Source organism: Apteryx rowi, unplaced genomic scaffold (assembly GCF_003343035.1).
Source record: "Apteryx rowi isolate R43461 unplaced genomic scaffold, aptRow1 scaffold_944, whole genome shotgun sequence".
Taxonomy (NCBI): domain Eukaryota; kingdom Metazoa; phylum Chordata; class Aves; order Apterygiformes; family Apterygidae; genus Apteryx; species Apteryx rowi.
The window spans coordinates 113,066-135,902 of record NW_020451254.1 but is presented as its reverse complement, the minus strand read 5'-3'; the positions used below and the strand labels follow the sequence as shown (position 1 = coordinate 135,902).

At 41.0% G+C, this 22,837-nt stretch overlaps 1 protein-coding gene across 1 annotated transcript; it reads right to left on the bottom strand.

Annotated features, from left to right (window-relative positions):
• Positions 1-1,233: 1,233 nt before the first annotated feature.
• Positions 1,234-22,079, bottom strand: LOC112978584 (merlin-like). Its single transcript, XM_026092187.1, has 17 exons — positions 21,984-22,079; positions 19,785-19,910; positions 19,283-19,405; positions 14,278-14,361; positions 13,379-13,447; positions 13,077-13,159; positions 11,738-11,813; positions 11,144-11,281; positions 9,269-9,343; positions 8,377-8,490; positions 7,817-7,939; positions 7,000-7,217; positions 5,998-6,100; positions 5,088-5,215; positions 4,359-4,509; positions 3,362-3,571; positions 1,234-2,276 (listed from the first exon to the last, which is right to left on the bottom strand). Exons 1-17 carry the CDS (start codon positions 22,071-22,073, stop codon positions 2,241-2,243), a joined length of 1,947 nt encoding a protein of 648 aa, XP_025947972.1. The 5' UTR covers positions 22,074-22,079; the 3' UTR covers positions 1,234-2,240.
• Between the last annotated feature and the right edge of the window lie 758 nt (positions 22,080-22,837).

Genomic DNA, 22,837 nt, shown 5'->3' with positions numbered 1-22,837 from the left:
CAAGTACTGAAAGAACGAGCATCAGAAGCACTGACGTACAGAACATAATTGTTACAAATATTTATTTAGGTATTAAGCAAGCTAATGCCTGGGTGCACTTCTCTGCAGGCTCCCTCCCAGCAACAGCCCAGCGTACCTGAAGTTCTGCAAGCATTTCTCCAGCAGATCCCAGTGCCTCCTGCCTCCATGTCACCTTTCAAACACCCCCCCATACGGGGATGCAGGAGCATGGTCCTCTGCTGCAGGTGAGCAATGCACAGCAAGAACACCTCTGAACCAGCAACCTAAGGCAGCTTGTGCAGACAGGTTTCATTTTTAAGCTGGCAGCAGCATGTCCCTACAGAACAGATCCTGTCCTKGTTTTCATTGTGACATACAGGATTTTTCCAATTGAGGCCAAAGAAATAAATCAATCGAACATKCATGTGGAGCAGTTCTCTTCCCCTCCGCACTGTCCATGACTCAGCTCAGATGTGACAGTGAGGGGAAGCCCCAGCACATGCAGTAGAACAAGGGCACAAGCTTGGTTATTYATGGCCAGACCAACAAAGAAGGAACAGGAAGGGAACACCAGAGAAAGCCCAGCACTTCTCTGCCCTCCCTCCCTCAAAATCTGAGGATGTCAGGTTCAGGGTTCCTGTGTGCTTTCTTCCTCGAGGACATTTCTTACCTCACCACTGTCCAGTTCTGGTCAATGCCATCAGCCCAGCGTTGGGCCTCTTTCCTCTTTGTCTCCATCTCACACAAGAGGCTTTTCCCAGACAGATCAGAAATCATGCATGGAATAGTCAATAGTCTGCAAATCTGTCATATATCAGACAAAGAGCCACGAACAGAATTAATGTTCTTCCCTCCCTCTGCCCACCAGARGCAGCAAGTACTCTCAAGGCTGGGATAACACAACAGGACATCGTAGCAGATAGCTGTGATGTGTATCTTGCCACATAACTGTCATGATAGTTAAAAGTCTGAGGACAGAGCTGGCTACAGATGCTCTCCCCCAATATTCTTCTCAGTCTGCTGCAGATGTGTACCCAGGAGATTTGCACATTTGTTCTTGGAACTTGCCTTGTTAATGTTGTTGCAATATTGACACACTRTTCAGCTCAAAGCTGCTACCAGGATGTGAAAATTCAAGCTTTTTATTAAACGTATTTTTTTAACCTTAGCTTTTAGGACTAGATACTTAAGAACATTAACATCCATTTTTACATCACAACTCACATGCTCAACTGTGCTACTACTTTAGCTACAGCCACGTATCATCTGCTTCCCCAGAAGTTCTCAGACTGAAGATTTATTGGTGAAACAGACAATTAACACATAAAACCAGAAAACACGAGTAGGTTTCACTAAYGAGGCAGACATTTTCTTGCATGCACCTCTCTACCAGAAACAAGTTGAACTTTAGCAGACACCAACCGCATCTTTTGTCTTTGTCTAATCTGGGAGCTGCGTTGCCCAGAACTGGGAAACAAGTTAATATATGCAAAGTTTGCTGGAGCGGCAAGCAACAGAAAGTGCTTGATATAGACAGAAGCTGTAGAGAGAAACAGCAGCTTTGCATTCCAAACAAAGGATTCCCCCAGGAATACAAGAGGTATGTGAAGACGTCCACCTCTACATCTGGAATTACAAGCTGAGATTTCTTGCAGAGAAATGCAAATCAATTAAGTGAACAGAAAAACGTTTGGGGAGGAAAAGGAAAATATTTGGCAGGMAAACACTAGAATGTTCAGCAGCTCTGTGAGAGTCGTGCCCCATGGACAGGACTGAAAAATGAATTCATTTATTGTGTGGATAAGCACCAGGCTCACGTATGATTTTTTCTCATCCCAAATATCTCCCCCTGGACACTAGCTGCCTAGCCTCCTTTCCACACAAGTACAGTACCATACTGATAGTCAGCATGTAAAAACACCTGGGGGAGGAGGGTTTCGTTAAGTACAAAGCATTTCTTCAAAAGTGCATAAAAAGTAAACACAACACCCCTCCAGGTTGGTTGGCTTGCCACTATACCCAAAGACATTAGCCATTTTACCCTGGCAGTTTTAGTGCTTCCAGCTTATGCTGCCTGTTTGGAAGCTGAATGGCACCACACTAACTACAGAACCACACATTTTTTATGCCAATGCCTGTGAGCACACAGAGCTGTGCAAATGTCCTYGTACAGGTGCATTTTGCAGCAGCCGAACAGATTGTCACCGGGTTCTACCAGTCTGGTAAGGAAACGAGAGGCTTCAAATGTAGATCACATCCGAGTCATGCTGCTGAACCTATGTGAAAATCAAATAGGAAAARTTAGTTCCATCCTAAACCCCTACTTAAAGGGACTCCCTTTTGTCCTGTTCTTCCTTTATCTCTGATTCTGGGGTCTTTAGCAAGATGCCCTGCAATAGCTTGAGTTTGGGGGTTTTTTTCCCTCCTTCTTGAAAAAAAAACACATTTGTCTCACCTCCGCTATTTGGATTAGGTGGGTCTTAAAACAGTTGCTTCTGTTATCTGCGCTAGGAAGAGCTGCTTCTTCACCTGCTGTTGCACTGAGCTGTGTCCCTTCTAGCTCTGAGCCCTGAAGGTTCCAGTCTTGAAAGTTACATCCTAGAGCCTCTAATTGCTCCTGAAAACCCTTGTGATACAGATAAGAAGCACAGCTCCACTCTGTTCACATACAGAATAGCAATAAATACATCAAGCTTCCTTTATACCAATACCTTGCACAATTAGCACTGCCTAGAGAAAGCTGATTTCTTTCTAATTGTTCAAGAGCTGCATGCCCTTGCAATCCTTCTCAAATACATACTTGATTCTCCACTCTAACTAGTGAAGTTTAAAAGTAGATTTTTTTTTTTTAAAGCCCCAGTTCATTAGCTCTGTAGGATTCTTTGACAGGAATCACACATTACTTTAGAAGAGAACTGAACTGTAGGAAATCTAGACACTTACTGTTACCTTATCTCCTACCCCTTAAAACCAGAAGTTAGGCACAATTTGTTTTAAGCTCTTGATATCTGAGAGTACTTTCTCCTTTCCAAGCCTGGTTGATACAAATAAAATTTAATACAAATCTTTCTATTACACATGGGCATCTGTTTCACTTACTGAGGCTTACAGCTTTGCATTGCAACTTAGATCATAAGTGAAAAAAAGAAAAAAAAACAGGTGGCCTCAAGTTCTAAACAGCCCTGAATGGTGATCCAGTGCATGGTCTCCAAACTCATATAACAGCTATGCTTTGCAAACTGGCATTTGAGAGGCTGTGATAGAGCTGGACAAAACAGTTCCTTAAGGCCAGCCATTCTGCACTTTTTTGAACTTTAAACTTTTAGTCAACATTTGGGAATTTACTTATAAATCTCATTACCTTTATAATCTGTTTTCTGGTTCCTGTGCCCACACTGTTGGCAATCAAGGAATTTGCTTGAAAAGATGACTTTTCCACTGGCACTGTGTGTTGAATCTTGTTGGTACAAGGCCAGCTGCTTGTAGTATTTAACGAGTAAGCAGGGAAAGGTCTTTGAAGATTTATATCCAATGAATCTCTAGTTTCAAAGRTTTTCATCCATGACGGGGTCTTTAAGAGAACAGAACACATGGAAACTTAAATACTCTCACTACATCAACACTCATTAAGCCAAAAAGAACACCAAATGCATAGCCAGAGAATGAAGGCCATCTTCCCTCATCTTTTTTCCAGGCTTCCCTTCTCTGTCTCTAAAACAGTTTACTCAGAGCCATTTTAGCTAGATGTGGAGCAATCTGGAAAACCAAAGCCAACCTTATTCTTTCACTGGCTGAGGAAGAGGCTGGAGTGTTTATAACAAGAATAACAAGAAACTTAGGAACAAAATCTCAGTTTAGTTCCTCGCTGCCTGAAAAGAACAAGATTGTTACAACAGATAAATAGCGATCACAAAAAACATGCATGAGAATGCAAAGCAAACTAGGAGAAACCACATTTAAATGTGTGATTAAGTTACAAAAATTTAGTTTGTTCTGAGACCTTAAACCCTTAACGTGATTTCATAATCTGCAAAACAGGATGAATATTTTTTGCTTGTGGTACTCATATCCCACCCAGAAAAACCTTCTCAGATTTTTATGCGAGCTTTCGTTGTCTCTGTTCACACTTCTGATATTTTACTATCAAAAGTACTAAAGAATGTGCATCGAACTGAAATACAGCAATTGCCTTTAGCAAACACACATTCAGAAACATTTCATGTACTCCATTCTCTTTTATGGCTCATGCTGCAAATAGGATCTGACACTTTTTTTTTTTTTTAAATACAATCAATTTGCATTCGCTGGTTTTGCTTCTATATTACCCTTATTATAAAACCTGTGTTTAGGGTACATACATTTCCTAAGGAGCGATCCAAGGATCCCAGTACTTCATTCCAGTGACAGTAAAGCCCAGACTGTTTTTCTTCTAATTTCAAAGCATGAATTTCAGACTTCAGTTCTTTCAATCGATCTTCAAATTTTTTGCTCTTTTCTATGTAGTCTAACCTGTAGTCCATACATTGGAGACAAAAAGCTTGCTAACATGACAGAGCTCAAGAACAGGTAGGCAGGGAAGGAGGAGAGAGGTARTTCTTTGCTTCGTTTTGCTTTTCTGATAGGCAAAATCAAATCTGGCACATGTCAACCTGACTTCCCCTGGCCCACTGAAAAGGGGATTTGCTGCCCCATCCATCCCTCAGCACTCACGCACTTTCCAACTCTTTACCAAGAATTGCCTTCTCGACCAGCAAAGCAATACTATCCCTCAACACTAGAGGGAAGCTTCTATCCTCTCACATGTTCTTACTCAAGCATAGTACTTTGCCCCCTACATAATGCTCTCCAAAACAAAAAGGTTCTGGACTTGTTAAGGCTTGATGCCACAAGAATGCATTTTCTCTGTGCAAACAGCTAATCTTACACAGAGAAAATGCATCAGCTTGGTAAAAGGCCTCCAGCCACAGGTACAAGTAGGAGGCCATCCTGAATTGTTAGAAGGGTGAACTGCAAATCCCAGAGATTCTTTCTGTACTTTCCAGCATTAACATATTCCCATTTTTTTTACACCATGAGCATACTGATACCTCTCTCTTTCTATCTCAAAGGATAGTCTCTTGAGGTCGATGTCTTTCAAATCCAGCTTTATGGACCCTTTGTCAAAGTTGGCATCTTTGGTGTCAGCTGGTGAGTATTGCGGGTACTTGACCATGTGCTAAAAGAAGCAACACAAGCACTGACAATAAGATTTGATCGCTTGTTTTTTTGGTTATTTCCCCAGCTTCTGCAAGAATGGCATGCTGAGCCATTTCATAAAGACCCCATGGATTCAAGTTGCACAGAGGCTACTGCAGCCCTCCCCCTCTACCTGAGTGGTCCCAGATGAACTGCTGAAGTCCACAACCCACAGATCCAAGGGCAGAGAATTATCCTGGCTGCAATGTTCCTTATCTATTGCAGCAAAGAATGGACATCTATTCCCAGCAAGACTGGAGCAGAAGAGGGAGTTGGAGCATGCAGCCTTGACATCCCCTTCTTCCCAGAGATAGCTTCATCTCTTTTGCCTGAGGAGACTCATGTGCTCTTCACATGCCAGGCCAACACAGCTGGTTCAGTACAACCCCCTCCATAAAGTATTGCCCCACTGAAACAGCCACATGGAGTCAGTATCAGCCACAAATGCTGGAAGGACAATCCCTACCCCCTAAATTCTGACACCAGTCCCAGTCTGTGTGGGTTTGGGGGTTTTTGTTTTTGCTTTGTTTTGTTGGGTTTTTTTTTCTTTTAACCTTTCTCTTCCTATGGTCCTGACACACTGACATGAACAAATACAACTTCCAGTCTGGTTACACTGTGCTCAAGCACCATTTGGTCTCCTAGGTGTTTGTCCCACAGCTTGGGGAATGCCACTACCCAGCCCGATTGGGGCTACAAATCTAAAATCAACAGCCAGTTATTCCCTGAGATGAAGTGGTGCCCACCGGAACAGACACTTACAGGATAATTAAGCCTGGTTATGTCTAAGAGTTTCTGCTTTGCTTTCCGTTCAGCCTCTCTGGCTTCATGCAGGTCTTGTTTTAGATGCTCTGCTTCCTTGGCTCTGTAAGACAAATATCCTGACGTGGATAGTGGATTTAGAGCATAAAGCAACACATGGATTTCAGCTATGCACCCCACTAGTTTCTGGAGAACAAGATCCATTACTCTGAATCCCTTCATCAATAACATTTGTGGAAGGATGATCACATGTGGAACAAACTGGACACAGCATGACACGTTCTCAAGGACAATCCCGCATGAACTGGCTGAATTAATGTTTTTTTTCCTACTCCTAAATTCCATGGGCTCAGCTATATCCTGCTGATACAGATTCCCCAGGCTGTCGGAGATCCTCCCTGAGAAGGGGAGAGGTGCAATATATCTGCTCTTTACTTTGGCAAGTTCTTTGGCAGTATCTTAAAACAAGCAAAAGACTCAATAGCAAGGTTAAATTTCTTCTGTTGACACTGGTCTGCTCTGCACCTTTAGGCAGCACAGAGTTATGGAACATGCAAACCCCTACAACACGGTCTATACATAGCTTATACTCCACACGAGCGTACATGGTTTATACTTTTCAATGATTTGAAAAGGCTGTAAGAGAACACACCTTGGTACTAATGAAAACAGTCTCATAACTCCCAGGGTACAGAGACTTAAATTTAGCTAGTGAGGTAGTCAGTGCTCTTTTGATAATGCTAAATAGAAAATGCTTCTGCACAATGTTTGTGCATTATTAATGACAGACCTCTAAAGCTTTCTGTCTGATCCTCTGTAAACTCTTATTGACCTGAATCACAACCACCAGTACAAGGTGGAATACACAAGAAAGCTTAGTCACTCCGAAGCATCACTTGGGAAAAAATCCCTTCCTCCTGGGCTGAGTTCTGCAAAGAGCAGCACTTTATCCACCCAGGCATCCCACTAGGGCCCAAAAAATCCCACCCAAGCAAATCCAACCTCCGGTCCGATTCCTTCACCAGCTTCACTGCTATCAGTTCTGCCTCCCTCATCTTTTGCTCCATCAGGCGTTTCTCTTCTTTGGTTTTCAGAGCTGTGATCTCCAGCCTCTGTCGCTCTTGCTCAGCTTCTGCAGCATTCTGGGCCAGCAATTTGGCCTCTTCTTCTGCAATCTGAGCTTTCTCAGCCAGCAACTCTGCTGCTTCCTGGGATCGGAGCTAAGAGGAAACAGTTTTTCTTAGTTATTCTGTCTAGCATTTACAAAGTCACCCCTGCAGTCAGTCAAGATGACGACATCTTTCCCCAGCAGATCAAGGGATAAAAATGTTAATCCTTAAAATAAAAATCAAAGTAAACATAATTATAGGGTCTGTTCTTTACCCTCTGTTCCTGAATTGCCTAACTTCCTTCCTGCCTCTCACTTCTATAAAGCAAGGAGAGACATTTGCTCAGTGTTGAATAAAGACATCAACCAAATGCTGACAGAAGTTGCCCCCTTCAGCTGTCAGTGCCATATGCACCATGCCCCTTTCTCCTAACTTCAGCTCCCAGTGTTGCATGCATTCCTTCCTCTTTGCCTGAGGAAAGCACTGTGAACCAAATACAGGGAGAGCAGAATGGATCACAGCAAATGGAGGCTAGGCAGATCAGACTTCTTCCAGGTATTCCAACATGCCCTCTCTCCCACTTGCCAGAAACTCTCCTGCCTTGCCTATGTCACAGCTTCTGCTGTCTCATGGGAGTCATAAGAAGAAAAGGCTTCCAAACCAAGAGAGCCCTTCAAGCACAAGAACATTCAGACTAGTATGCTACTCACCAGGGCCTCATTGGCTTGCCTGGCTTCATCTTCCAGCTGGAAAAGACGCCTTTCCAGCTCTTCTTTGGCTCGCTCAGCTTCTTCTCGGAGCTGCTTCTCCCTGGCCAGCCTTTGATTCTCCATCTGCAAAGAGAATGAGCAATACAGAGTTTGTGGGTTTGCAGCAGAATCTCTACTTGGCCTGAGGCAGCACAGCAAATGAGTCTAATGAGGAATGGACTGCTCTCTGGCTGGTAGACTGACATCCACCAGAGACAATGCTGAAGCAACCTGCACTTGACAGCACTGAACTCCACTAACTGGTAATACTAGTTATTTCAAACTGTCGGGGAAAACACTTGGATTGGTCTGCCACGTACCCCAGATCTTTGTGATCACCTCTTCAGTTCCACAAACATCACTTACATCCTCAGATGCTACACACACACTAGAGCTGTTCCCACACTCACTCCTCCTGCACTTTCTCACCTCCCACACATGTATTGATGAATGCATGGACAGCAAGGGCACCAGCTGGAATAATAACCAGTATTTTCAGCAGTAGAGGAGCAAGAGTCTACCTTTTTTCTAGCTTTTTCTTCCCTGGCCTGTGCTTTCATTTGCTGGATCTCTATTGAGTCCACTTTTCTTCTCCTCATAAATAGGTCATGGTTTCCAATGCACAACTGCAAAATCTGGATGGGAAAAACAAGCAAACATGATTGTGATATACTTGTACCCCAGCCAGGCGGCTAAGAGCCCCACAGAGGCCTCACAGGACAGAAGCTGACACTGACTTCAGCACAAGTGCTGGCAGTTGTTCCCCTTCCAAGAAAAGCAACGCTCAGGGCAGGATCATACCCAGGTACGTAATAGTTTAGAAAAGTTCATAACAGGAAGAGGGATTCTTTCTGTCCTTCATCCTTCTCTGGTTCTAATTTCCTGGGAAAGGAAAGGCAATGGATCTAGGTGAGAAATACACAGGAGGTAGCTGTGAAAATGGTCACCTGTGATGGTCCCTCTACAAGCTCACTGAGAAATGACCCAACCCCAGTGGTTGGGTTAGGAAGCAGTTAGTGATGATACACTTCATCAGTTGATTAGGTCCCTTCCTTGTTGCTTCTCCTGGAAAACGGGAAGTGGTAGCTAGTTAAGAGCCTGCAGCAGTCAGATAGGCAGATGCTGCAGTGGCTTTGCATCTTTCCATATGCTACCACCTCCCAACCTTCCAGCATACAGATTTCTCTTTGCAGCTTGGGCCTTCTTTCACCTCTCACTTTCCACTCATCTTCCCAAACAGTCACTGGAGAGGACAAACAAGTGTTCCCTGACTTCCCAGACAGAACAGGAAAACATGTTGAAACTCAGTGTTCCTGGCCTCTACATGGGCTTCACGGGCAAATAAGATTCCTCATTCTAGTATCACTCAGTATTACCAGGCTCCATTTTAAAGGAGGAAAGCAGCACACTTACCAACTTGTTTACTTTGAGTTGTGAGGAAAAGAACTTGAAGACTTCTGCTTTTTTGTCTAGAGGTTTAATAGTTAACTGCACATACAAGAGAAAAAAAGAAGAAATGAAGCACAGTAAAAAGGAGGAAAAATAAAGCAGAAACTATTAATACTAATGCAAACTTTAGTTCATCTCTGCATCTCTCCAGGAAAGCACAGATCTATGCCACATATGGGGCTAGAGTGAGGCAGAAGTGTTTTGCTCAAGAAAATCAGAACCAGGGCTGTTCTCTATTACACACATTCTTCATCTGCTCCTGTAGTAGGCCAAGTTAGAAGACAAAGCTTCCCATAGACCCACACCTGGTACCAGTTTGGGTGGTGGTTTCCATATTATCACCTGTGCATTGGAAACTATACTGAGAACAYTGGAACAATCACTGTTTTTTAGGAAACCAGAATACATTAATAAACTCCAGAAGTTGTCATATTCTTAAAGTCAGGGAGATGTCAAACACCTCTCTGAATTCAAGTAATTTCAGGTGCAAATAAAATGCTTCATAAAGGCCCAAAGTATTTGTGTCTCTTCCTATCTGATAGCCTCATGGAGTTCCTGTTTTCTCAGATTTTCAGTCCCATCTCCCAAGCTGTTTTTAGAGGACATGAAGGGCTTTCATGCTGCCAGGTCAGTACTCAGTGTTTCACTTCCTATGTTGAGCTCAGTCCAGCTGTGTAACAAAAAATAGCTCTATTCTTTAAGATCCTGTTTTCTGTGACTCACAGGTTAGCACTCTATACCTATAATTCATTTGCAATGCAATGTATAATTTCAGGCCATCTGAGTCATCAAGATCATAACGTACTATAGCTCATTTCACCCTGTAGGCAACAATCAGTTGAATGTGTTGCCTGGCACGAAGCAGGGCTGTGAATGTCATTGAAAATAGTGGAGTTTTAATACAGGGCTGCCCAACTTCCCAACAATTGGGAATTAAAGCAGTTTATTCGCAGACCATCAGGAAAGTTTAATGTTATGCAAGGAAAAAAAAACGTTTGGAGGTAGAACTCTCCTGTAGGTTGTCCTGCCTGATTTAATGTATGCACACTTTTAACTCTGGACAGCAAATCTGATTCTCAAGGAATTTTTGTTTGGTTGGGTGTTTTTTTTGTTTGTTTTTTGTTCAAGACCCACAGAAAGAAAGGAACAGGCTGTGCTGTTCTTTGGTTGCTAGTTTCCAGGTATTCCAGTACCAGTGTAGCTTTTCTGGTTTTATTTTTCTGATTATAGCCTTCCATGTAGCCACATCCCTTTCATCTGAAATGACTCCCAACTTCACCCACTCCCTGCTGTACTTTCTACAAGTAGAAGATGGGCTCTGAAATCAGAGTGAAATTGTAATGGTGGGACTGTGCTGAAGACTGAAATCATGCACTGACACTCGTAGAATTCAGACATAAAATCACAGACATCCCTCTGCATATCTCTCGCCAATGTACTTCAAACTTCATCTACAAGGATAGCTTCTGCAAGCAAAACAGAAGTCCTTATGGACCATCTAATCCCTGCTGAGATGACTGAAGCCAGCCATAGTGGCATTTGTAATATACATATTTTACTAAGAGATCAATATGCTTGTTTTGCAGAGGTCAAGCAGCAGGGAAGAAACCACAACAGTGGATGGCACAGGTTTGGAGAGCTCAGAGCAGCCTTTGACTCCTAGGTAAACTGAGGTTATACACATCTTACAGRCAGGTCTGTTAGTTTTAGCTTTGTAATAAACCTCCATAGATTTTTTCCCCMAAAATTGTTTAAACAGAGACAGCTATCAGCCTGTTCCAAGAATCCCGGTCCACACCCTGCCCATATAAAAAGAATAATATATCAGATCCATCATACCTCTTTCTCACTATAGGAAATGTTTCTGATAGCGCTCCACTCAAACGACTTATTCGGAGAAAACCTGTTATTAATGCTGTAGATATGAATACCTTTGGCGTCAACTCCAAGTAGGAGATCTGTATGGTTTTTATTTTGCTAAACAAAACAGCACACGACAGGCGTCAGTAAAAAGTATTCACGGTGACACTTAACTAGAGAAAAGAACCACACTTATTTAAGATACCGATATGCATTTGTATTTTTAGAACATGGGTGTTTCTGTAGAACAGATTATGAACGTGGTCACTGACAGMTAACAAGCCCAGTCCTCTAAGTTGATTGAAACAGCTCGAACTTTAGTTTATTTCTCCCCCTTCCTGCTATTACATACCCAGAGCCACCCAAGAGCTTTGACAGATCTTAGATCATTACTGTTTTACTCACCAGCTCATTTAGCAGGCAAGTAAACTGAGTCAGGGCAATCACTACACAGCCCGCCAGTGGCAGAGAAAAGCAGAACCCAGGAGTCCCAAYTGTAAGCTCCCTAGAGGAATTTAAAAAGATACTATCATACGCAACAACAGTTGCAAATTGCTAAAATAAAACACTTACAGCAATGGGAAAGTAATTGACACCATACATTTCCAAATCTTGGGCAATTTTCAGGTAGTTCATCTCAGCTTCATCCCTGGAGAATAATGCTGTGATTACACTTGGAAATTCTTATCCAACCTTCCCCCTCCTAGCGACTCTACATTCCCCACTTAGAAAAGAACAGGCAATATGGTTCTTGGCACTTTCTTTAATTTTGCTGACTTGCTTTCAGCAACATAAGCAGGGTGATAAAAAACAGCATCTCTACAGAAAAGACAGGAAACCTTTGCCTRTTTTGATCTGAGTCATGTATAGTGCAATCTTTATTAAAATTCAAGTCCAATCTTATCCTTGTGGGTTAGTTTTGTCCCTCCATCATTACCATCTCTTGGAAACCTATTCTCCCATTGTCTTCTATGACATGAGGATATTTCCTTCAGGAAGTGGAGTTCATTGAGAAATAAATCTTGAACAAGTTCTAAACAGTGATTTGGGCAGAGTCCAAAAGAAGGTGAGAACCTCTCCACCCACTGTTGTTCCCCCTCCAAAGCAAGACATCAGCAAGTCTGAGGAAAATATTCAGGAAAAATAGTGCTAAGAAGCATCTAGAACAGCCAGAGACAAACTGAACTGAAAGATTATTCCTAATCTGCCTCTGGGTGCCAACAACTCCTACTTCTTGTTTAATTGAATTTCCAGGCATGCTGAATGTGTTAGAAGTAGCTGAATGTCCACATGGGAAGGCACCAAAACTCAGAGTCCTGGAACTACTATGCCATGTCTTTACTGTTTTGGTTCCTTGCTAAGTACACTGACACCTTGCTGAGCCACAACTTTCATAAGGTATAAAATATCAGATTCCTCCTTTGTTCTAGGGGTAGACAGGCCTGATATAGTTCTAGAAAGGCAGTCACTGTTTAGGGCAGACACACCAGCAACTCCAAGTACTTAGCTGATTCCCTTAAAAAACTAATCTCTCAGGGCTAACAGTGTCAGCACAGAGAGCTCAGAAACCTTCTGCAGGAACTTCTTTCTGCTGGCATACCAGGAATCTGGTGGGACAGGACTCCCTATTCTAGATATGCTAGGTCATGAACCTCAGCATGAGCCCTCAGCTTCTCTGTTCACTTCAAAACAAGTCCAACTTGCAAGCGCTTGGTGCCCTACACAAGACAACACTTTGTACCCAGAATAATGGGTGTTTCCCCCCCACTTAGGAATAATGGAACCTATTAGAAGCATGACTTGGAGCCCAATATCTCTTTGCTCACTTACAAAAGCCAAATTTTACTGAAGACAACAAATAAGTGGTTACTGAAATATATGGGATTTCCAAAGAATGAGATGATTTCAATACCTGGCAATACCCCTGTGCTCAGCATACCAAGCAGTAATCTTTTCTTCCCACATCTCTGCCGTCAACTGATACTGCCTGAGGACCTACAGAGAAGGGAAGGAGTTTGTTTTGCTTTGAACATACAAATACATGTGCTGCCTCTCCCAAGGAATGTGAATACAGCAATGCAGTTCACAGCTCGGTCATTTTGCCAAGTTCAGGGCAAACAAAGTTTCTAATGCTCTGGTTAGTCCCACAGCAGTATCTGTGCTGCATCAAAGAGCTGATTCAAAGATCTGTTTTTATACACAATAAAGACTTACCCTTTTGGGTAAAAGTTCATCATGGGCTAGAAAGCCTGGCTCATGGAAATTCGGATCGTAGTCACCGTACTGTCCCAAGAAAAGAAAMGATACTTCAGCTTACTAGATACAAAATGCTGAAGAATTCCCTGGCTGTGTAGTTTTTGTTGGATGCAATTGCCTGAAACAGATTTTGTTTCAGTTCTCCCATATACAGGGCAAAGCACAAACAGGCTCCCCTCACCTGAACTGGCCAAGGAAGATAATTCCAGCCTTTGTGCTATGCCTCTGGCTCCAGTGTAGCCACTAAGGCGGCCTGTGGCCTTAGGCTGAGTCCTGGCATGATGCTCTTGATAACTATAGATATAAAGGAATCTCCCATGACATCTCATACCCTCTGAGCTATGGACTAAGTTCAGGGATGTAAGCTCACCTACTGCATATTGGCAGGGCTGCTGAAGAGGGCCAGTCCTGCCAAGAACTTGTGTTTGCCTTCTGCCGTTGTACGAGTTTGGCTCTTGGTGAAAAATCAGTTCACTATATCCCAAGAGATACTTAAAACCATCATGTCCTACCATGAGGTCAGGCAACTAACTGCAAGCTCAAGGTATCAGCACCTGCTGTATCCAAGGACATTTTTTAGAACAATAGGAAATAATTTTCACGAGGAGAAACCTCATATTAAAAGGTTAGGTCCAAAGAAGTCTCCTGAACTGTGTAAAACAGCAAACAAGCTTCTTCTCAGAATCCTTGTAATGGCTCATAACGGCATGTAACGCTTACTTTTCCTCCTGTACCTATATCTCCCTGCATAACCTACTTCTTTAACAACAAAGTTTAGCACTTTTGCACATTTTATCACCATGTAAATGTGTTTGTTAAAAAAGTAATAAAAAGAAAGAGCACTGTTATTCACAAACCTTGGCTTGAACAGCATAAGAAGCCAGTAAAACTGTTGCCTCTGGAGAGCAATAAATTTCTTCATCCAGTATCTGTTTCTTAACCTAAATCAAGAGAAAAAGGAAGCAAGTTACAGAAGGAGCTCAAAGTCAGGACTTATGTCAGGCTTGAAATGAAACTAGACATGCCCAGACTAATAACTTGGCACCAAACATCATCAGGAGTTAATAACAGCAACAATAAAACAGCATTGAGAAACACAGGAAATCTTTACTTAAGGTTACACTGAATGAAAACCCAAAATTTTGAAAGCTAAAGTGCCTTAATTCTAGGTTCATAGAATCGCCAGTCAGCTATCTCCCTGCACTTATATATGGAATTCTGAAAAAGAATGTGGTACAGAACATGAATTTTATTGTCTGCACTTCATTTCACTATTTCCCCCCCCCCGCTTTGAAATAGCCTTTCATGTCTAATTTATGATAGTTAGGTTTTCCTAATGTTTGCACCGCACCTTGAATAAAGGTGATTTATAAGTGCAAAATATTATCAGAGGTTACCTAAGAACTACTGCAAGTACTTTCCTGAAATTTTCCTGCAAGTGATCCTTGCAGAGAGCAGAGGTTTCATTCTAGCTCAGTGAAAGAATCTCTACTCCAGTCTGGCAAAACAGACTTACCTGTATTTCCTGGTTTCTGTACGCTGCCACTGGGTGTAAATGGACCCTTTATACTAAATCCTGATTGTAAATTATAGTTCTAGAAATAACCATGAGCACTAAGGAAATATTTTAATTTCAATAAGACAACCCAGTGAAAATAAAACAAACAATTGTTATATTTTCAATGAAATTATTCCCAGTTTAAAATAATAAGAATAGGTCTTTTCCATAAATCAGCAAAAAATTTTTAATCTTGTATCATTAGGGTTTTTCCTTATACTACCTTCATACAAATATAATGAAACACCCTTTGTCATGCTCCTTTTTAGTGCCAACTCATATCCCAGAATGAAGCTATAGCAATTTTGCCTTCAACATTAAAAAAAGGGCAGGTGAGCTCCTCAGCTACTGCAAATCACCATAATTTCTTTGTATGCAATGGCACTAAATGGGCTACACCAGTGATCTGACCTACTACTTAGAAGGGTACTAAAAACCTATACAGCAAAAAAAAAAAAAATGCAGTTTTGTTGGAAAACAATTACCTTTACAACATGTAAAATACTGAACTTTTTAGGTCGGAAGGAACCTCTGAAGGTCATCTAGTCAAAGCAGGTCCAACCAGATCAGGTTGCTCAGGACCCTGCCCAGCTGAGTTTTGAATATCTCCCAGGATAGAGACATTATATGGAAAACATTAATAGGATGTTTGCAAGCTTTCCAGAAAGTAAGCCCTCAACGAGAACAGATCTGCAATGCTCACAAGCCAATGTTGCAGTATTGGAGAATGAAGAGGAGCCCACAAAGGGAAACTGCCTGATAGAGCACTGAATCTATTCAAAGAGTGGTCCAAGTACAACAAAAATGTAGAGGCTTAAAAATAAAAGCAGAAGGTAAATGGTAAAGAGTCTTTTAACATTCTTTTAATTTTAATAATCTATGGTGCTACCATGATCAGAGATTTAATAGTTTGAGATGTTGCTTGATTTTATATCTGCTGGGTCTTTTACCTTGAAAAACTAAGAGGAGAGGAGAGAAAAAAACCTCAAAGCACTATTCACAACTCCCCTCAAATATAAGGAATCTAGCCTATTAACAAGCACAAGATAAGAAAGATTTGCATAATGTACAGTCTTAAACACTTCCAAAATAGAAGAAAGAAATTACTTGAGATAATACTGAGCTATCTTTACAAATACAAATTGGAACTGTAGGCACTGTGAACTGAAATGAACCAAAAGAAGAGTTTTTCTTTTAAATTTAGCCTCTGGTGAGCACAGTATATGAACCTGAGTTATAGTGCAGGGAAAACTGAGCTGTAAAACGGAAAGAATGAAAAGATTTTTCTTCCAAATTGGAAAGCTGCAGCTTTCATATTCCATGGTACAAATCACATCTTTCAGAATTGAGAAAAACTTAAGATAAATCCCATATAAATGTGTCTGAGGTTTTTCAAATAAAATCTTACAAGGATGTTTTGTTATGCTCCTTTATAAAAGAGCAAATTATTTAATCTTTAGACAGGCAAAATTTAGCTTTAGTCTTAAGTTTATTCATATGTTTGGCAAAAAGCTGTTAGGCCACACTAATATGTAAAGGTCTGAAGAGTCAGTAGAGCTGAAAACTGTAAGCATCCAGATGTCTGTACATGTTTTTCCTATTAGCATCCAGGTGTGATCTTAAGTTCTTATAGTCAGGAAACTTTGCAAGTTCAAATTTGTTTCTGTCTTGTTTTTCAACTTTGGAATGAGAAGAATTTGCTAATTGCATATCTGCCAGTCAAGGCAGGTTCAAGGAGAAAAGGAAAAAGCAAAGGCAAAAAAATCAGGATTAAAAGAAAAACGAGGAAAAAAGTTTTGCCCCTCTCATTCCTTTCCAAAATTAGCTTAAGAAACAAATTGCCAAGTGGTTAAGGGTCCTGGATGAAGTTCTAAACTCATATATTAACCTTTGGAACAGCAGCATTTTTCCCATTACTTCACTAACACCCTCCTCAGGGAATGAGTGTATTCCTTGTGTTTATTTACAGATGAAGACCAATTTTACTCCATACATCCAGTCTCCTTGCACAGATATGTACTGCTGAAAGCTACCAGAAAGAAGCAACTCCTCAGAAAGCTGTAACTTGCAGAGGACTCCGCAGTAACTCAGGCAAAAAGCTGGACTGGCACGGATGTTGGAACAGGCAGCTCACCAGCGCGGGACCATTCAAAACCCCCTTCGGAACTTGCTAGATGAACACACCTACGTTTCAGGACAGATATCAAACTACATGATCTTTTATCCCTACAATCCAAAAGGCAGATCCCTGAAGGATAGGTTAGGGAGTCCTTGTCTCCTAATGATTGTGCCTTCTACAGTCATACACAGCAAGATCTCCCAGTTACCACCTGGACTATTTTTAGGAGCTTGGGAGTTTTAATTTCAGGGCTAGGCTGCAGTCACAGGTCCTGTTCCAGCTGCAGCTGATACAGGCAAGAAAAACTATTGTCCCCAGCTGCTTATCACTGTTCCTTCCCTCTTCTCCGCCTTCACAACTGCCACCATAATTGCTTGCGTAGTCACTCCTTCACACAGTTCAGCCATCTGATAACAGGTCTTTTCTAATCCTGCTCATTTTGACAGAACTGGGTTAGGGAATGGTTACACAAGAGGTTACACCAGCAGGTCTAAGACAACAGTGACAAGAAGCTCTTGAGACCTCTCTTCATCCAACTTAGCTGAGGCCAGAGGAGAGCAGGTGACAGCTGTCCAAAGCTCAGGACAACTCTTGAGGCTGATGCAATGATGGCTTCACTTTCACACACCTCAGCACTGGATCAATTAGGGCAGAAACCTTGAGAAATTCAGTCTCTTCCATTTAAATTGCTTCAGAAAGATTATAGACATTTGCTGCTACTCCAGTTACCAGACAGAGAAGGACTAATAAGAGCAAATATGTAAAGTTTAGCAGAAAAGATGCAGTTGGGGTGAGTGAACCTGCCTGAGGCCAGACTGATGACCCAGGAAGTTTGGTGTTAAAATAACAAAAAACAAAACACCCACACCACCTTATGTTAACTCTGAAGTGGTATATTGATGGCCTAAAATCTAACATAAAAGAGAGGAATTTTCATAGACATCAGAAAATACAATGCTGGTGACAAATACAAAAGGATAGAATTAGATCACAGTATTCTAATTATATTGAGGAAAAAGCCTTCATGTCTGGGCAACAGTGGAAATAAAGGAAAGAATAAGTCAAATTGATCTGAGATTTCTTTTCTGAGATCCGAGCATGAAAATATCTCCCACAAATACTGCACTGTGTTGTCTCACAGGACCAGTAATGAGCATGGCTATGCAGAAGAAACTGTTAGCACATAGAAATACAACACAATACGTAGTAGACTGTTTGATTTCAAGTGGAAGAGCAGTTCCAACCTATATAAAGTTTTGTATCAAAATTCAAAATGGATTATGACCAGCCTTGCTGACTCATCACCCTGACTCACGCTCCAAACCTGAGTAAAAAACGGGAAGCTTGATAAATTAAGGCCCCTCTGCATATCCACCTGTACTCAAGTAATCTAATAATCAATGCTCCCCTCTTTAATAATTATGTGCTAAATCACYGTAGCACTCAAAGCTGTACCATGCTATCCCAAACTTTGAAAATATATTTTAAGTGCCTAGATACTGATCCTGAAGTTACAGGTACACAGAGAAGAGTGTTCCATTCTCAGTTTCAAATGTTAAAAATAAAGGAAGCAGAGCAAAACTTGTTTTGTTTTTACTTAAAAATATTTAAGATTTAAAGGGGACCACACAATGAATTTGCTTAACAGATCTGCTCTTTTGATCAATGTCAGGCCCAGAGCATAGAATGAACATCTCCAAAAATATTCATTTTTGCTGCCTTYTTCTTCTTCCATTAGCTTCAGAACAGAAGGTTCTTCAAGCAGTGCATGGATATATATATATATGTATTTTTTTAATATAGACTATTAGGAGCAAAACAAGTCTGAAATATCCAGATGCGAAATTATCACCCAAACTACTACATGTAAAAAATTTTACGTGAAGCTACAGGTTCCAGCAATTTAACTCCCATTTCTAGCACAAACACAGCAAGCAAAGCAATCGAGAGAACAAAAACTTGCAGAAGTTAAACAACATTCAACTTAACATCACATAAAACCACAGTATTCAGGAGAGATGTTTGTATTTTAGAAGAGAAATGAGATATTTACAGGGACACCTCACATGGCTAAAGCAGGCAGAGTCATTCTGAGACTAACAGCTGCCAACAAGATCAAAGGCAATACAAAGGGACTTGGGGTGAACACAGAGGGAATTCATGGCTAAAAAAAMCTGTTCCTGACCTGAAGGAAGAATAAATGCTGGGTGATCTCCTGTAATAGTTCCTCTTCTACCTTCTCTGGGTAGAATTTAGCCAAAAAATGAAAGCTAATGGGATCTTCTTTGGGAATTTCTTGATCTAAAACCTGTTTAAAGAAAAATAAAATAAAATCAGTAGGAAAAATACACAGAAATGTCTCCAAATATTCCAGAGAAAAATCAGAAAGCAGCTGATAATCCACTTAAAGCAGCCTCTTCAAATTTTAGTAGGAAGGGAAATGCTGAATTTTAGTGTAATAACGATCAGTGCATATAGTAGTGATCAGTGTGAGACATTCCAGGCCAAATGTTATACAAGAGATCAGACTGTGACACAATGAAATTCTTTAGCTTTAAAAAAGTCACCATCTGGAATTATGGGTTGTCACTTAACACACGTTTCTTTAGCTCCTGAGCGGAAAAAAAGTAACTCTTAGAAGTAGAAATTGCCAGGTTGCTTTCCCCCCCGCCCTTCATTTTCTATACCTTTTTGTCCATCTTTAACCAGGCGCACATTCCTTTTATTGTGTACTGCAAGCCAAAGAACCAAGTCTCCCTTAAACCAAGTGCTCGGCACACCAGATCAAACAAGTCCTTTCCTTTCCACTTCATCTAGAGGAAAGAAAATTAAGCAAGAGTGGATTTTGTCTTGAATAAATTTGCTACATTTTAGGCAAGCAAAGCAGGCTACCATTTGGCTCTCTCCTATGAACTACTTTATCTCACCTTCAGCTTTTCAGTGAAATATACCCACTGCTGTCTACAGCAGAGGAGCAACAGTTACAGTGTGCTACCTCCTCTTCCTCTCCTCCACACTCATATTCACAAAGCAGCTGTAGGCGTTTAACCACAGCATCACGCACTTCATGAGCGCAGGGAATGAGGATTGTAATCTCCTAGGTACGTGGTAAGGCTTTATTAATATTTGTAAAGTCTTATTCAACAGTCTATACAAATTGGAAAGACTGGAGAGGACGCCAGGGGAAATTAAAGGAGTGCCAGGGCACAGAGGAGTAGAAATGTCAAACAATCATAAAGCAAATCCATCTTTCACATACTTCAGTTATTTCAGTGGCACTAAGCCAAGCCTTTATGCTACTTTGATTTAAATGAACAGGAGTCTGTCCTCTAGGAGCAGAATTTAGTGTACAGTACAATCAGGATTTTTTTTGTATCCAGAAAAAAAAATAGTGATCTAATCTGATGGGGTAGATACAGAATCAGAGTAATTTACTAGCCCAGCTCCATAGAGAACAGAGATTTTGATTAAAGGTCCTGAATTTCACACATACAAGATGTCTCATTTTTCACTGAAGAGGCTGCACATCTGTTTCTCCTATTTGGCTACATGTTAAAAGATGATTTTGTCTAATCGCATGGGCAGCCACTGAGAAACTTAATAGCAAAAAAAATGAATTTCTGGGCAATATTTGGATGGAAAGTAGGAAATCATCCCAGGAAAACAGCAATATTTGGGGAGAAGGGAGGGATAGCACAGGAAACAATATATCAAACTGGATTTGTTAACAGGGACCCTGAGCTCTAAAACATATTTCCAAATCCTTTATTTTCATGACTCTGCCTTCAGGTATTCTAGATCAGTAAGGCACAGAAATGCACTGCATGTGACTAACATTCTGTCACTGAGGGACTTAATCAATGAAATACTAAACCCCTCACAAGACAGTCAACTCTCTCATTAGAATTGTCAGTCTCAGTGGACCTCAGTTTTCTAGCTCCCCTTCTCAAAATAACAGTACATCTTTTTTGCTTCTGCTGAATGATTAGGAATTGATCAGCCACACAGCTCTGTCTCCTCAATAGTACAGTCCAAATCAATTAGCAGTTGATCAGTTGGTATATTTGTACTCTTCCATATTTTTCTGCAGTCACGATTTCTCTACCCAATTTACCAGCTAGCCATAATTAATAGAAGACAAGCTAGCTTTTCAATTCAGATTGATCATTTTTCTCCTCTGCTCAGAGGAGCTGAAAACCAACCACAGTCATTCTAGCTGAAGAAATAAACTGAAGTTTGCAAATGGTAAAATAACATTTGAAGAAAATTTCCCAGATCAACTGAGCATAGTATCATTTGGTAAATGACTTTACAAGCAACATCTCTGGATGAACACTGATAAGATTTCCTCATTGACACAGTGTCTTAAGGAGTCGTCCCACTTTTAAAAAAAGAAACCTATGTGGAAACAGGCATACTTACAGACAAGCAGCCCTGCATCACACACTGTGATTCAGTGTGACGCATCATTGTTTATAAAAATAATGGATCAATTCTAAGGCAATCCATGAACCGAGAATTTGAACTTTTACCCATCCCAAGATGCAGGCCTTCGATTTTTTTTTGGGTGGGGGGGTTGGTTTTTTTTTTTTTTTTAATAGTGGGACTGTCTTCACATAACTTAGGCTAGTTCTACCAAACTGAAGTGATATTTTTCACAGACTTTGTAGCTGGATATGGAAGTCAGAGCAGAGCTAAGAATTGCTCTCCTAACCCACTACCGTCTCTTCAGWGATTCCATTGCTTTACTCACAACTACTGCCCAGCACCTCAATTCCTCCTGTGGCTTTTTACAGAATTTTGAAATATCTTTGAAATTTTTTTTTATATCTTGCTAATACAAAGGACAGTCTCCATCTTTCTAGCATTCTGCTGAGGACTCTTACCTCACAGCTGAACTCCATTTCAGCATCCACTGTTATGATTTTGACTTTAAAAGTCTTTGGTTGTTTCTTCTTCAGGCCTCGGATGGACATATTTTTCAGCTTACGATAGCCACACCTGAAATTGAACGTCTTACATTTAGGGCTGGAAATCCAGTAACATTTTCTTGGCTAGGTTCCAAGGCAAGATGCGTCCAAACTTGTACAGCCGCCTTTGAATATGAGCTGTCTCTATACATATTAGAGCATCCAAAAAGATACTTGGACCATAAACAAAAAGGGAGTTAAAAGAATTTTTTATAGTTTAGCATGGGGATCTGCTCTTTAAAATCAATTGTTCCCAAAAATTAGTTCTTGTTTTTCTTCTCGGATCTGTGTAAGCACTGGAATCCTACAGTACTAGAATGAATCTCATTCAGACCTTATATTGCAAGATCCACGGGTCTGCCTCTCACTACGGCTGAGGACATCTAGGGAGCCTCCAATCCAGCCCTCGTGATCCATGCAATTCAGCAGTCTCTTGCACTGAAACTGTAATGGATAAATGGGCACAGTTTCACATAGGTAACACTTGGATTTTGAGGCATGGCAACATAAATACGACATTCCTCATCCCTTTCCCATATCCAAGCAAAATTCCCCCTACAGTCTCTCTGCAACAAATGCCTCAGCGGAAGCTCTGTTTGTAAAACACACAGCAGAAAGCTGCATTACACAGCGAAAATATATGATATCAACCCCACCTCAACCCTTTTCCATCAGTTATTGCTCCCTGAGCAACTAATCTGTTGCATTTATTCACGTCATAAGATCTTAACTCCCTGCAATAATACAAATGCTAGTGAAATTAAGCTGAA